The sequence below is a fragment of the Prionailurus bengalensis genome, chromosome A2 (assembly GCF_016509475.1).
Source record: "Prionailurus bengalensis isolate Pbe53 chromosome A2, Fcat_Pben_1.1_paternal_pri, whole genome shotgun sequence".
Taxonomy (NCBI): Eukaryota; Metazoa; Chordata; class Mammalia; order Carnivora; family Felidae; genus Prionailurus; species Prionailurus bengalensis.
Genome location: NC_057348.1, coordinates 14342478 through 14356979, shown reverse-complemented (window position 1 = coordinate 14356979; position 14502 = coordinate 14342478). Strand labels below are relative to the sequence as shown.

Genomic DNA, 14502 nt, shown 5'->3' with positions numbered 1-14502 from the left:
ACAGGTCACACTAAGAAAGGGGGGAAACAGCATTACCAGCTCCCTTCATGGGTCCAAGAAAGGGAGTTAGCAAGGCCCAACTGACACCCAGTTTTCCTTTCTAAGTCAGGGTTCTGCTCATCAAGAAAACACTGCCCTGACACAGCAGGGACTCTAATGACTCCTCACCTTCCTCCACCTGGACACACCCACCCTGGTTCAGGCACAGTCTGCAGCTTCCTCCCTGCCACACTGCACTTCTATTCTCCACTTAGTGCCAGACAGAAACTTGAAATCATAAAGAGACCTCATTGCTCAAAATCCTGCGGTGGCATCCCAACCTTCTCAGAACAAAATCCAGTCTCCTTACCAGCAGCCCTTTGTCTACGTGGATTTTATAGGTCTCTTACCTACACCTTCCCACCCGCACTTTCCCACCTTTTTCTCATTCTTTCCCAGCTACCAAAGGGACCCTCTTCATAACCACTCTGGTTAAAGCAGCCCCCTTTCTCCTACTGCATCATCCTTTTATTTTAATACTACATCTACCTGGAGCTACATGGTTCATTTATCTCATTTGCATTTACTGTCGAGGCATTTCCTCAAATTTAACCTCCAGGAGAACTGGGGTCAAGTCAACTTTGTTCACCACCACGCAGCAGGCACTCAGTACATAGGTTATGAATGAATGAATAAATGAATGAAAAGAAAGCAGAGGCCAGGGAAATGGAGAATTTTGTCCCCCGGCAGCTGTAAGAGTCATTGTAAGGGTCATTCCCCAAAACCAGGTCCGCGAGGGCGGCGCCACAGTCACCAGCCCGACCCGGGGGCGCCCACTCCCCTCCCCGCGCAAAGGGACTCCGCAGCCTCAGCTTCTCACCCGGTCTTCGCAGCCACGTGGGGAAAGGGTGGGGCTCGCGACTGTCACCCGGCAGAGCCACCTCTGGTCCCTTCCGGCCACCGTACGCGCGCAGGCGCGCTGGCGCCAATTCGCCTCGGCCTCCCTCAGCTCCACGGACCGCTCGCGGAGTGATCAAGGGTGACTTCGAGTACGGGTAAAGCTGAGAGAGCCAACAGGTGTGCAGAGGCGGCGCCTGTGCCGTCTTTTGACGGCCGCTCCCCGTCGCCGCCGCCCCCAACAAATTAATCTTTTGCCTCGGGAGCGTCTGCCTTGTAGAAGCGAGCAGCGCGCCTGCGCAAGAGGACTTGGCGGCGGCCGCTTGCGCCTGCGCACCAGAGCTCGGCGGTAGCTTGCGCGTGCGCGGCGCGGCGCTGCGGAGACCGTTGGCTCATTTGCATGTCCCCGCCTCGCGCGGCGGCGGCGGCAGCGGCGGCGGGTGAGGAGCCTGAGGCAGCGGCGGGGGCGGCTCCGCGCGCGGTGGGTCCGGGATGAGGCCTGGGCCCGGGCGTCGTCGGTGGGCGGGCCCCGGGGTGGGAGGCTCGGGCTCGGCCCCGGGGGCCGCGGGGCGTGATGCCGCGAGCACGGCCCTCGCGCTGCGCATCGGCGGCGTCCCGGCCGGGTCGGCCTGGGGGGCGGTCTTCGGCCTCCCAGGCCCGACGCCCCCTTTTCTTCGTCTTCGGAGGCTAGGCCGGTAGGAGGCGGGCCACGCCCGAAGGGTTCTTTCGTCCATTCATTCCACCCAGCCCGTACGGGGATTACGGCGGCCAGCCGCTGTATCGAGCCCTTTACCATTTTTTACCTGGTTCACTCCCCACAGCAGCCCCCACCACGAGCTGCCCATTCCATGGATGGGGAAATGGAGGCGTAAAAAGGTTAGGTCACTCGATTTGATCCGGAGCCCCCTGGCTGGGAGACCCTGCCCTTCGATGGCACCGAACAAGGGGCGCCCCAGGAAAAGGGCTTAAGGATGAGCAAAGGGGGGGTGATGGGTGTAAGAAATGACTATGAGGTAGGGCAGGTTTGAGTCTTGAGGTTGGATGTTTCAAGATGGAAGGGATATTTTGGTTAAGGAGGTAGCCGCTGGATTCCTCATTGTTGCTTCTCCCGTCTTTTTCCCGTCAGCGTTCAGGGCTTTGTCCCCACTACCCGTGCCCTGTTTGCCAGGTTTCAGTCTGGGCTGTCTGACCTTGGGTGGGTCACTTAGCCCGAGTCTATCTTTTCTTCTGTATAGTGTCGTTTCTAACAGCGCCCGCTTTTCACTGGGTTGTTGGAAGGAGTAAACGAGATTGTGAGAGTCCCTTTCCGACCAGAGGACCTGGTACAGAGCAAGCTCTGTCACCAGTCAGGGACTCCTCCAGTCACTTGTTGGTTGAGAGGCTCCTCTCAGAGGGCAAGTCAGTCCTCAGATCCTCTTTGCGTGTCTGTGAGATAGGAAAATAGAAATGGGAAAGATCGCAGCTCTCCTAAAGATCCCACGTGCGAGGGGTATGGTCCCACCGCCTACGCTCTTACGTGCAGTAACCCCAGCAGGTAGGGATTCTGAGGAAATGGGCTCAGAGAAGCAAAATGAATTGTCTAAGATCACGATGCTGGGTTTGGTTTGCTCCTCAGCCAACGCCCCTGTGAACTCTGCGAGGGTTCTCAGAAGCCCCCCCTAGAATAATCTGGCCTCCCTCTGCAGCACCGTGTTGAGTTATCGATTACTTGTCCTGTTACTTTGAGGGTTAGGTGAAACAGAGCGGGCCATGTGAGCATTAGTTGTCATTCTTAGTGTCTTTTTTTCCCCCTCTCACTACAGGTCAGAGAAACATGGCAGCTAGGCGAATTGCACAGGAGACTTTTGATGCTGTTTTGCAAGAAAAAGCTAACCGATATCACATGGACCCCAGTGGTGAGGCCGTAGGTGAAGCTCTTCAGTTTAAAGCTCAAGGTGAATTAAAGTGCTTGGTTTCTTTGGTGGGAGGGTAGTTACGGGGCATGCTTTTAGGGTCAGGGCAGGAGGATATCGGTACCTTGGGCACACTCTGGAGTTCTTCTGATCCTGCCTTCCTTGTTTGTCGAGGGGAGATAAACTTTTCTCTTGGTCCCCCTGTCAGCCCGTCACGCGGAAGTGGGGATTGTCATTCTCGGAAGCTTCTCCGCCCCAGGCATCCTCCCCCACCTAAAGGAGGGTTCTTGGATCAGTCTCCCGGCTCCATCCCCACCATTGCTGCCCAGATCTGAGCTCTTACTAGTTCTCACCTGGATTATTGCAATAATCTCCTCAACAGTCTCTCGGCTTCTGGCTTCATTCCCCTCAAGTCTGCCCTCCCCGCTGATCTATTAATGCCGGCCTTGCTGGGCCAAGGCCCTACTTGGACTCTTGGGGCCCCCCGTTTTGGGGTCACATCCTCAGAGGAGTACGGGAACGGCCAGGTAACAGTGGTGTGTGCGAGACAAGGGCATGGGAGGCTGCCAGGTGTAGGCCCTGCCTGAGAGCCTTCCCTTTGGAAAGTTTTGAAATGTCATGCCAGCAGAATAAAAAATGGTGTGCACGGAGTTTGTAGGATGACAGGGAGGTTCCTCACCGCGGCGCTCGAGGGTCGCAGCCCTCATCCCCTGCCTCGAGGCTCGTGTTTCAGGGACACTGTGCTGCCTGTCCTTGCCTTTGAATCCCTCCCCAGCCCAGCCTGGTTAATTCCCTCAGGCACTAAGACCCAGCTTGCTGGTGCCTTCCCCCTGGAAGCTCCTGCAGGTTTTGAGGTTGGTTTGGTTGTTCTTCCGAGTCCTGGGGCAGTGTGCTGAGCCCTTACTTTTCTGAGGTGGGCCAGCCTCCCCCAGGCCTCCTTCAGGTCTGTGCTGCTCACCGCGCCCACCCCTGAGCCAGTCTCCACCGAGGAAACTTCCTCAGTGTTGGTTGAGTGAATTAAGTGCTTGGGGTAGGGATAACTTGTGTGCTTTGGATGTGGAGAAGCTGGAGGTTAGAAGCTGTCTTCAGCTTCTGAGTTTTTAAAAATTGCTTGAGTGGTACACAAATACATTCCCGTTACGAAGGATTGGAAGAATTATAAAGTAGTTAGGAGTAAAAATTTAAAAGTTCGTAGCTGCTTCCTTAGCCCTCTGAAGTAACCGTATCTGTGTCACCACAGATTTGTGCATCCTTCGGTTCTTCTAGTGATATGTTCGTGTAATCCTGAATACTTACATGTTGACATGTGTCCTCACATGTGTATATGTGTATACTTATACATATACATACACACGTACACGTATATGTGGAGATTTTGTCTTTACCTAGAGACTCAAACATCAATACGTATCTTAGTTTTGTCAAGAAAAATGGGGGGCGGGATCTGTACTCGGAAACCAACAGGATGCTGGATGGTTCTGGAACCACCACTTTGTCACAGAGCTAGCCGTGTGGTCCATTGGTCAGCCTTTCACCGTATCTGCTCTAGTCTGCATTGGTTTACAAGGCATTGGAAAATCCTGTTGTGCAGACTCCAGCCTCTACTCTTCCTTCAATGCTGTGCCCCATTCATGCCATCAATAGCTGTCGATACCAGGATTATCCCGGTGGATTTTGCTGGAACATCCATATCCACTCTTGTCTTTTGTGGTCAGTTCCCTGAGCAGCAGCCAACGAAGTCATCCCTTTACTCCAAACCCCTTCATGGCTTTCCATCTTGTTCAGAGTAAACTGTAGAGTCCATCGAGGGCCTCACTTGATCTGGTACTCCTGTCCACATTTTGTGTCATAGTGGTTCTGTAACTTTGCTGCTTGTTGGAATTATCTGGGGACCCTTTAAAAACCCTACTGCTCAGGCCACACCCTCTCCTAATCAATTAAATCAGGATGCCTGGGGGTCCCTAAGGGCTCTAGTGTACGACAGAATCTAGGAGCTGCCTTCTTACTGCTTTGCGCCTTGTTCCTCTGTTCCATGCCGGCTACACTCGTTCCCTGCTAGTCCTGCTGCAGGGCTTTGTGCTCATGCTCCCTTTGCGTGGAAGGCTTCCTCCATAACCGCGCAGTCTGGCCTCTCACACCAGGCCTCTGCTGCTCAGGTACATTGTTAGAGCTACCCACCTTGATCAGCCTGTCTGAAAATGGCTTCCCCTGTTTGTGTTCCTTCCTGCTGGATATTTCCTATTGGAACTTTCTTACATGTGATGGATTTTTGTTTATTGTTTGGCTCCCTCAACTGACAAATCCAGGAGGGTAGAGACTTTACTGTCTCCTCTCCTTGCTATAATCATGTTGCCTGGAGCAGTGCCCATACATATTAGTTGCTTAGTAAGTACTTGTTGAATGCATAAACTTGGGTTTATGTAAAGCTTTAGCTTCCTGTGGCCTCTTGGCCCGTTACTACTTCCTGCTATCTTTCTCTCTCTTTTGACTTCTTGACTAGGTAATAGGTTCTGATTCACAAGCTAGAACGTTAGGAAGCTACTCTGCAAAGTCTCCCTGAGGTCTGCTATTCCCATATGCCCATAGTTCACTTCTTTTAATTATTTAAATTTTTTAAATTTTATTTTAGAGAGAAAATGAGCGGGGGAGAGAGAGAGGAGAGATTTCAGCAGCCTCCACACTCAGTGTGGAGCCCATCCTAGGATCATGACCTGAGCCAAAATCAAGAGTTAGTTACTTGAATAAGCAAATGCAAATCTAGATTCCTGTTTTTCTCATTTCTACACACACTGTTCAGTTTTCATTATGGCCTCTCTTGCTGTGGCTTGTTTAGCTTCTGTGTCCCCTCTTAGTTCCTTTGTTATTTCAGAAGATTGGTTGGCCCAGTGGACCTTTCCACGGGGAGCCTATCTGCCACCTTTGGGTCAAGTGCTCCGCTGTGGTCGGCTATGGGGTGTGAAGTATCAGCCGTGGCTTCTGCCTCAGTGGCACTGTGGTCCAACACTCCTTAGACGCAGGGAGGGCAAATAGCCTCCTGCAAACCTGTCTTCTGTGTGGTAGAAGTAGAAACATACAAGTGCTCCAGTTTTAGTAAAGAAGCCCAGATTATTTGGGGACCAGACACCCTTCCGTTAGTTTATTTTTTTTTTTAATTTTTATTTTTTAATTTATTTATTTTTTTTAATGTTTATTTCTGAGACAGAGAGAGACAGAGCATGAGGTGGGGAGGGGCAGAGAGAGAGGGAGACAGAATCGGAAGCAGGCTCCAGGCTCTGAGCTGTCAGCACAGAGCCCGACGCGGGGCTCGAACTCACAGACTGTGAGATGGTGACCTGAGCCGAAGTCGGACGCTCAACCGACTGAGCCACCCAGGCGCCCCTCCCTTCCGTTAGTTTAAAAGAAGATCCCTACAGAGCCCGGACAGGAAGCCCAAATAAGTGAGGGGCACTTTTGCCCAGCCTCTGTGGACTGTCATCAGGGCATGTGTGTGCCCAGTGGTTGTAGGTCTTCTTCTGTTTTTATAAGTAGTAAACCCAGATTTCTAAATAAAGCCACACTTATTTTAAATGTTGGAAATAAATACTGCGCTCTGGCAGATAAAGTCCCCTTGCTGGCTGATGGTCTGTGGACTGTCCGTTTGCAGCCTCTGGTCTAAATTACCTTTGTGTTCTTCTTTGGATCGTTTATTTCAGATCTTCTAAGGACAGTCCCACGAGCCAGAGCAGATATGTATGATGACATTCCTAGTGACAGCAGATACACTCTGGCTGGATCTGTAACCCACCCTCGAGACACTGGGAGAGAAAGCCTGAGAGGTGATGTATTTCCAGGACCTTCTTTCAGATCAAGCAACCCTTCTGTAAGTGAAGACAGCTTCTTTCGCAAAGAATGTGGCCGGGATCTGGAATTTTCCCACTCTGATTCCCGAGACCAAGTTTTTGGCCACCGGAAATTGGGACATTTCCGTTCTCAGGACTGGAAATTTGCACTCCGTGGCTCTTGGGAACAAGACTTTGGCCACCCTGTTTCTCAAGAATCCCCCTGGTCGCAGGAGTATAGTTTTGGTCCTTCTGCACTACTGGGGGAATTCGGTTCCTCCAGGCTGATTGAGAAAGAGTGTCTGGAGAAAGAAAGTCGGGATTACGACGTGGACCGTCCAGGGGAGACAGACTCTGTGCTGAGGGGCAGTGGCCAAGTCCAGGGCAGAGGCCGGGGTCTAAACATCGTTGACCAGGAGGGGGCCCTTTTAGGAAAGGGGGAGACTCAGGGCCTCCTCCCATCTAAAGGGGGAGTTGGAAAGCTTGTCACACTAAGAAGTGTGAGTACGAAAAAAGTACCCACTGTAAACCGTATTACTCCCAAAACTCAGGGCACCAACCAAATCCAGAAAACCACCTCAAGTCCTGATGTGACCCTGGGGACGAACCCAGGGACAGAAGATATCCAGTTTCCTACTCAGATCCCTTTGGGGCTCAGTCTGAAGGATATTCGGCTCCCCAGAAGAAAGATGAGCTTTGACCTCATAGATAAGTCTGATGTTTTTTCGAGATTTGGGATAGAAATAATCAAATGGGCAGGATTCCACACCATAAAAGATGATGTTAAATTTTCCCAGCTTTTCCAGACTCTCTTTGAACTCGAAACCGAAACCTGTGCTAAAATGCTCGCTTCGTTCAAATGCTCCTTAAAACCAGAGCACAGAGATTTTTGCTTTTTTACTATCAAATTTTTAAAGCACTCTGCTTTGAAAACACCCAGAGTTGATAACGAGTTTTTAAATATGCTTTTAGACAAAGGTGCTGTGAAGACCAAAAATTGCTTTTTTGAAATCATAAAGCCCTTTGACAAGTATATAATGAGGCTTCAAGACCGGCTTCTGAAGAGTGTCACACCCCTCCTCATGGCCTGCAATGCCTATGAGCTGAGTGTCAAAATGAAGACCCTCAGCAATCCCCTGGACTTGGCTGTTGCCCTGGAGACCACCAATTCTCTCTGCCGGAAATCTCTAGCCCTCTTGGGACAGACTTTCTCCTTGGCCTCTTCTTTCCGGCAAGAGAAAATCTTAGAAGCTGTCGGCCTCCAAGATCTAGCTCCCTCTCCTGCCGCGTTTCCAAATTTTGAGGACTCTACTCTGTTTGGAAGAGAGTACATCGATCACCTGAAGGCCTGGCTGGTCAGCAGTGGGTGTCCCCTCCAGGTCAAGAAAGCCGAACCCGAGCCAACCCAAGATGAGGAGAAAACGGTTCCTCCTACCAAACCCGAAGTCCAGGCCACGTCTCCAAGTGGGCTGAGTGATGGTAAGGAAAGCAGCGAAAGTTCCTATTTCTTGTGATTAGTTTGTTTGTCATGTTTTCTTGTAATGTCTCTTATTTTCTTTGAGATTTTTACACAGAATTTTTTAGCCAACTGGAAACATCAGAATTTTAGTAGAAAACTCCGATTGGCCAGTGTACATGTCTGCCTCATTCTGTAAGCATATATTAGGAATCTTCTGTCTACCACAGAAGTCCTTAGATGTTTCTGGGTCACAGACTCCTGATCAAAAGCTGTGGCCCTGGTCAGGAAAAATGCACATGTATTTGTACACAATTTTGCCTCTGCCTTCTGGCGGGGCGGGGGGGGGGGGGGAGGGTTTGTGCCATTCCGCAACCAAGGTTAAGAAGCCCTTGTTGTTACAGCATCCCCATCTTTCCCACCCTAAGGTATTACTAGAGGGGAAAGTAAACACTGGGCTCTGTCTCTGGGGAGTCCCCAGGCTCTTAAGGGACAGAAATGATAAAACCCAGCTTCTCCTGTGCCAGGATTAAGGGGGATGGAAGAGATCCCAGCCAAGGGGAGTTGGGGAGGCCGTGTTTGAGCTGTGTCAAGGGACTGGCAGAGATTAGCCAGGTCTGCCCAGGTAGTAGAAGCACCTGTCTACCCTGAGAGACTCAGTTTTCTAGAATGGCTAAAGATCGATAGATCACTTAGGTACATCTGGTAACCTGCAGTTAACAAATCAGCTTTGAGGAGGTTCCAGAAAGGCCAACAAAGAGGTAATATAAACACTGGCTATTTGGTATCCCTTCTCTCTCCTGCTTAGCGCCCAGGATGAATGCTGTCATAGTCCAGACCTGACCCAGAAATCATGAGCATTATGTGGTGGCTTTGTGACCGGCGAGGAAGCACTTTCCCCCCTTTACCTCCGGAGGAGGAAGTCCTTTTCCCCCCAAGACAGTTTTCACCTTCCACTGCCCCAGCCATGTGGGAAAGCCTTATTTGTCCCTGAATCTCTTTACTCCCCTATACACTTATGGAACCCTGACTACATCAGGCACAGAGTAGGTCCCACTATGGATGGGCAGCCACACCTACCTCTTGGAGAGGGAGCCTTCCAGAAGTGGGCTCAGGGCCGAAGCAGGACGCCTCCTTCCCACACCCCCCAAAGTGGGGGAGTGGAAAGTCAGTGTAATGTCAGTACTGAAGAACTTTGTATGAAAAAGTCTCCCGTAACTTAAAGTTGCCCACCACCCTTCCCTGGTTTTGCTGCTTCACAGGTTTGCCCGCAGCTGCTGTCTTGGTGTACTGAAAACACTACAGTCTGTTCTTTTACAGGACTATCAAAGGTCTTTTTCTGTGTTTCTACAGCAATTGCTGCATCATGATACTGACCTAACGTAAATTACCTCACCCTTCCCTTGATGTGGGACTCATGCTGCCTTTTACTAGAGGCCTCTGAGGCTAAGCAGAGGCGGGTTCCCTAGTAATTGACATCTGCAAGCCTGGGCTGTCTGGACAGCAGGTAGATGGCACCAGAGCCCATGTCTTGTGGGGCACTGCTCTGCTGCTGCTTCCATTACTGTTAGAAATGCTGAGATGACCTCTTCGGTTGAATGCTTTGATGACTCTTCCTGTTATTTTTTAAGTTCTCTGTAGAATTTGGTCTCAAGAGGAGGATTATGGGGCCAAAGCTGGGGCCCTTCCTTGTGGTTACCTTCTCAAGAGGTGGTTGTAGTGATCCAAAAGTTGTGTTGTTTTTGAAAGCTTCTGACTTTGAACTCTTACTCCTCTGTAAAGTCATGTAAAACTAAAAGTTCTATAAAATGAGAGCCAATAATCAAAGGGGAAATACTTGCAACAGCACGACGATTGAAGAATCAATTTATCCGGTATAAAAAGCTTACACTGATATTTAAAATAAGCTCAAAGCTGTATCTTGGACATAGGCAAGGAGAGGACAATGCAGTTAGTTACTCGACACAACAAACAGGCAAACCTCTCCAGTTCAGGAGTGGTTTTTGCAGATTCTTTTTTTGGTTTTAAATATTTACCTTAGTGCAGAAGCAGGGGAGGGGCAGAGAGAAAGGGTGACAGGATTGAAGCAGGTTCTGGGCTGACAGCACAGTGACTGATGTGGGGCTCAAACTCGCAAACCGCAAGATCGTGACCTGAGCCAAAGTCGGATGCTTAACTGACTGAGCCACCCAGGTACCTCCTGGAGTGGTTTTTATCAAATGACCGAACAGACCATTCTGTGATATTAAAATTAGCAAATATCAGAAAACTAAATAAACAGTCTTATTAATTGAGGGCACAGATGCTCTTCTGTGTTGCTGGTGGCCTTGTAAATTAAAATTCATATTGAAGGAAGTTTATACTTTAGGAAATGCTTTTCTTTTCATATATTCAGATATTTTCTATGAACATCTACCTTAGGGCCACTCACTTTTTTGATTAGGGAATTTTGTTTTGCAAATTTATATATATGTTTTCTGATTATAAAGCATGCATATTTAAATTTTTTTTTTTTAATGTTTATTCATTTTTGAGAGACAGAGCATGAGCTGGGGAGGGGCAGAGAGAGAGAGACATGGAATCTGAAACAGGCTCCAGGCTCTGAGCTGTCAGCACAGAGCCCAATGAGGGGCTCAAACTCACGGATCAGGAGATCATGACCTGAGCTGAAGTTGGACCGACTGAGCCACCCAGGCACCCCTACATATTTATTTTTTATAGCTAAAGCACAAAGAAAATGAAGTCCCTGGTAAATCTACCATTCATAGATAACATCTATTAACATTCTGGAATATTTCCTTCTAATCTTTTTTACTACATGTCTGTATTTATATATCTTTTCTTACCTCTTTTATATTGGGAATCATAACCTAAATATTTTTTTATGTGTTTTATACCTAGACATGTTTTATATCTTTTATATTTTTTCCTGAATGTGAACATTCTAGTTAAGCGATACATGAAAAACAGAATTGAGTTGCTGCAAATCATTTCCTTCTATAGAATATATGCATACATTGCTCTGTATAGTCATCGTGAGCTTGTGACTCTCTTTCCTAGTGTTTATGCTATTCTGTCTTTTGGGAAGATATTTTACATATTGGTTTTTAAAATACTGTGCTGCTTTCCTCTTTTCAACGCTGGTTTCTCGGGAATGAGGATTTTGGTCACTGGTGCCTGCTTAAGTTCCATCCTAAGCCTCTGGCTCTGTCCTGGTTGTCTCAGGCCCCACGCGGTCCAATGCATTTCTCAGAAAAGCCCTTTTGTGTGTTCCAGCGGTTCCTCAGCGAGCAGATCACAAGGTGGTGGACACTATCGACCAGCTGGTCACACGTATTGTCGGAGGCAGCCTGTCTCCCAAAGAGAGAACTCTTCTCAAGGAGGACCCTGCTTACTGGTAGGTCTTTAAATTTTGGCCCTCCACATCCCTCCCATAGAACACATGGCAAACTTGGTGTCGTGATGGTATCCAATGCAGAGGGTGAGTGAGATATCTGTTTTGAGCATTGGTATTTGCCAGTGGGAAGAGCATGAGGGAGGGTCAGGTTCACCTGCATTCAAGCCCTGGCCCTCCTGCAGGCATGCCATGTGGCCTTCTCTCATCCGGGCATGGAACCTCTCAACCCTCTGCGCTGACTTAAGGATGAGGTGAGAGGTACACGCACAGAGCACATGAAGTTAAGGAGTGTGTCACAGCAGTTGTTTGTGACTTGTTGCTGCTACTCTTGGTTAAACTCTTTCCTTTTGCCTTATTCACTCTTCACATGAATAGAACAACTTTTTAAAGTTAAAGTTTTGACCATAAATATAGTACTTTTTAGTGGAAATCAGGAACAACAGATAGTAGGGGGAAGCCACCTATGTGCCCACCAACATCTACTGACATTTTTGCATGTTTGCCTCCAGTCTTCCTGCTCACTGTGGGCTGTTTGGGTTTCTGTTTAATGTAGCTGTGGTTTTACTATGATCTGTCCTGTTCTTATTTTTATTTGTATGTATGTATTTATATGTATTTTTCCTGCTCATTTTAGAGAACACAGGAAAATGCTCATATTCTTTATTCTTCATAAGCATTTTCAGAGAGCTGCATTTACACTCCATAGAGAAGGTGGCCAGAGTTTAGCCATTCCTCTCTTACTGGATTTTCAGAATGATTTTGATTATATACTGTCTGAAACTGCTTCAGTGAATCACTTAACGTCTCATATTTTCTTATGTGTTTAGGATTATCTCTAGATTTGATTGCTGCAAGTGAAAATATTTTAAAAGTGGCATATGCCCTTTGTAAAAATAGAGACAAATAAAAAGGTAAAGATACCATCACTCACCTCCACCGTTTCTCCCTCTCAGTATGTCCTGCGTTCCAAATGTAACATCACTGTCCCTGTTAATCGGGGGTTGCACTCCTTCCGTCGTATGCAGGTGCCATAGCATACTTGACCAATGCCCATCGGTGGGTTCTTGGATACTTTCTAGTTTTTCCCCACTGTAAATACTTTTATGATGAACAACATTTTGCTTGTATTTCTGTCTACATTTCTGGCAGTTTATTAGGGGAATATCTGGGCATGAAATTGCTGGGCTAAAGACAAAGTTAACTTTAAATTTTTTTTTTTTTTTTTTTTTTTTTTACATTTATTTACTTTTGAGACAGAGAGAGACAGAGCATGAACGGGGGAGGGTCAGAGAGAGGGAGACACAGAATCCGAAACAGGCTCCAGGCTCCGAGCTGTCAGCACAGAGCCCGACGCGGGGCTCGAACTCACGGACCGCGAGATCATGACCTGAGCCGAAGTCGGCCGCTTAACCGACTGAGCCACCCAGGCGCCCCAAAGTTAACTTTAGAGGCTTTGATCTCTGTCACTGTTTGATCTCTGTCACTGTTTCTCAGCTGCAGCATGATTGACTTCTGACTCTGGATAAGCCTCTGTGGTGGGGACTGTCCTGTGCTTTGCAGATTATTTAGTGGCATCCTTGGCCTCCCCCAGATGCTGGATGCCAGTAGAATCCTCCCTCCTAAATGCTACCCACCTGGGGCAGGAGTTGTCCCTGGTGGAGACCGTCGATCTTTATCATCAGGTTATTTTTTGTGGGTTATCTGTCCCAGTTGACACTCGCTATCCTCTGTAAGCATGCTGTGCCCTCAACTGTGTTTTGACTTCGAGATAATTTCATAGTGTGATGTTTTACCTCATATTCCTTTGTTAATTAACAAAGATTACACATTTCCTCATAGTACATCTAGTTGTAGTTTCTTTTTTTCAGTGTCTATTCAGGCCTTGTCTGATCAGCATTGTATCTATACTGGACTTAGTATTTTTTTTTAATTTTTTTTTTTTGATAACGTTTATTTATTTTTGAGAGACAGAGAAAGTGTGAGGGGGGGAGGGGCAGAAAGAGAGGGAGACACAGAATCCAAAGCAGGCTCTAGGCTCTGAGCTGTCACCGGGGAGCCCGATGCAGGGCTTGTATCCATGAACTATGAGATCATGACCTGAGCCAAAGTCAGACGCTCAACCGACTGAGCCACCCAAGCGCCCTGCCTTTTTTTTTTTTTTTTTTTAAGTTTATTTATTTTGAGTGAGAGAGAGACCAACCATTAGGGAGGGGCGGGGGGGCGCTGCAGAGGATCAGAAGTGTGCTCTATGCTGACAGCAGAGAGCCCGATGTAGGGCTCAAACTCATGAACCATGAGATCATGACCTGAACCGAAGTCAGATGCCCAACCTACTGAGCCACCCAGGCACCCAGGACTTAGTATTCTTGCTATTGTAATTACTAAAGATGCTTGAAAGGCATAAATTTCCATGTAACAGTACCAGAGGTTTGGTCTTAAGCAGCATGAAGGGGACGGTTGGATCTTACTTGGTTTTATTTTTACAGAATTCTTGCACTCATTTGGATTATTTTCATGTTTAGAACGAGGTGAGCATATAACTTAAAAGTTAAAAAAACAAACCAGCAACCTAACTGTTCTATCGTTATTTATTGAAAACTTCATTTTCAAACACTTTTGCTTTCTCTGTACTTGGTACTCTTCTCAGCGCTTTGTAGATTTAAGCACTAACTGGTTGAATCCTCGTAAACCTCGTGAGGCGGGTCTGATGCCATCCTTCTTCTACAGACCAGAAACTTGAGGCCTAGGGAGTCCTTTTACCTCAAGAGTACAAAGCTAGTAAGACAGAGTTGAGATTCTCATCCAGGCTCTTGTTCTCAATCAGTGTGCATGCTGAAGGAAGGAAGCTAGAGAGGCTCGGATTGGTAGGGGAAAGCAGAGGCCAAACCCTCTGGGTAAGGTATTATCCAGACTTGGAAGTCCCAGGCACAGTTTCCAGGTGCTGCTTCGCTGCAACAGTTGGGAATCTCGATGCCCGAACTACGCAGCTTAGAGTTGTGTGAATAAATAACATTTGGAAATACAAGAGGAATTGATCGCTCTGTATCGTGTCAGGAGACTTGA

General features: G+C 48.0%; 1 protein-coding gene across 10 annotated transcripts in view; it reads left to right on the top strand.

Annotated features, from left to right (window-relative positions):
• SUGP2 (SURP and G-patch domain containing 2) overlaps positions 1-14502 on the top strand; it is a 40098-nt gene that overhangs the window by 6597 nt on the left and 18999 nt on the right. For 3 of the 10 annotated variants that reach the window (XR_006298313.1, XM_043587134.1, XM_043587127.1), the window contains exons 1-4: positions 1222-1316; positions 2679-2810; positions 6461-8065; positions 11319-11439. Coding sequence is in view for 9 of the 10 variants with exons in the window: in XM_043587134.1 (XP_043443069.1) it covers positions 1277-1316; positions 2679-2810; positions 6461-8065; positions 11319-11439 (1898 nt within the window). In the remaining variant the exon portion in view is untranslated. Of the gene's footprint in view, positions 1-851; positions 1057-1216; positions 1369-1448; positions 1753-2678; positions 2811-6460; positions 8066-11318; positions 11440-14502 lie in introns of those variants that run through there. The other 7 variants (XM_043587128.1, XM_043587126.1, XM_043587132.1 and 4 more) reach the window with 7 other exon arrangements.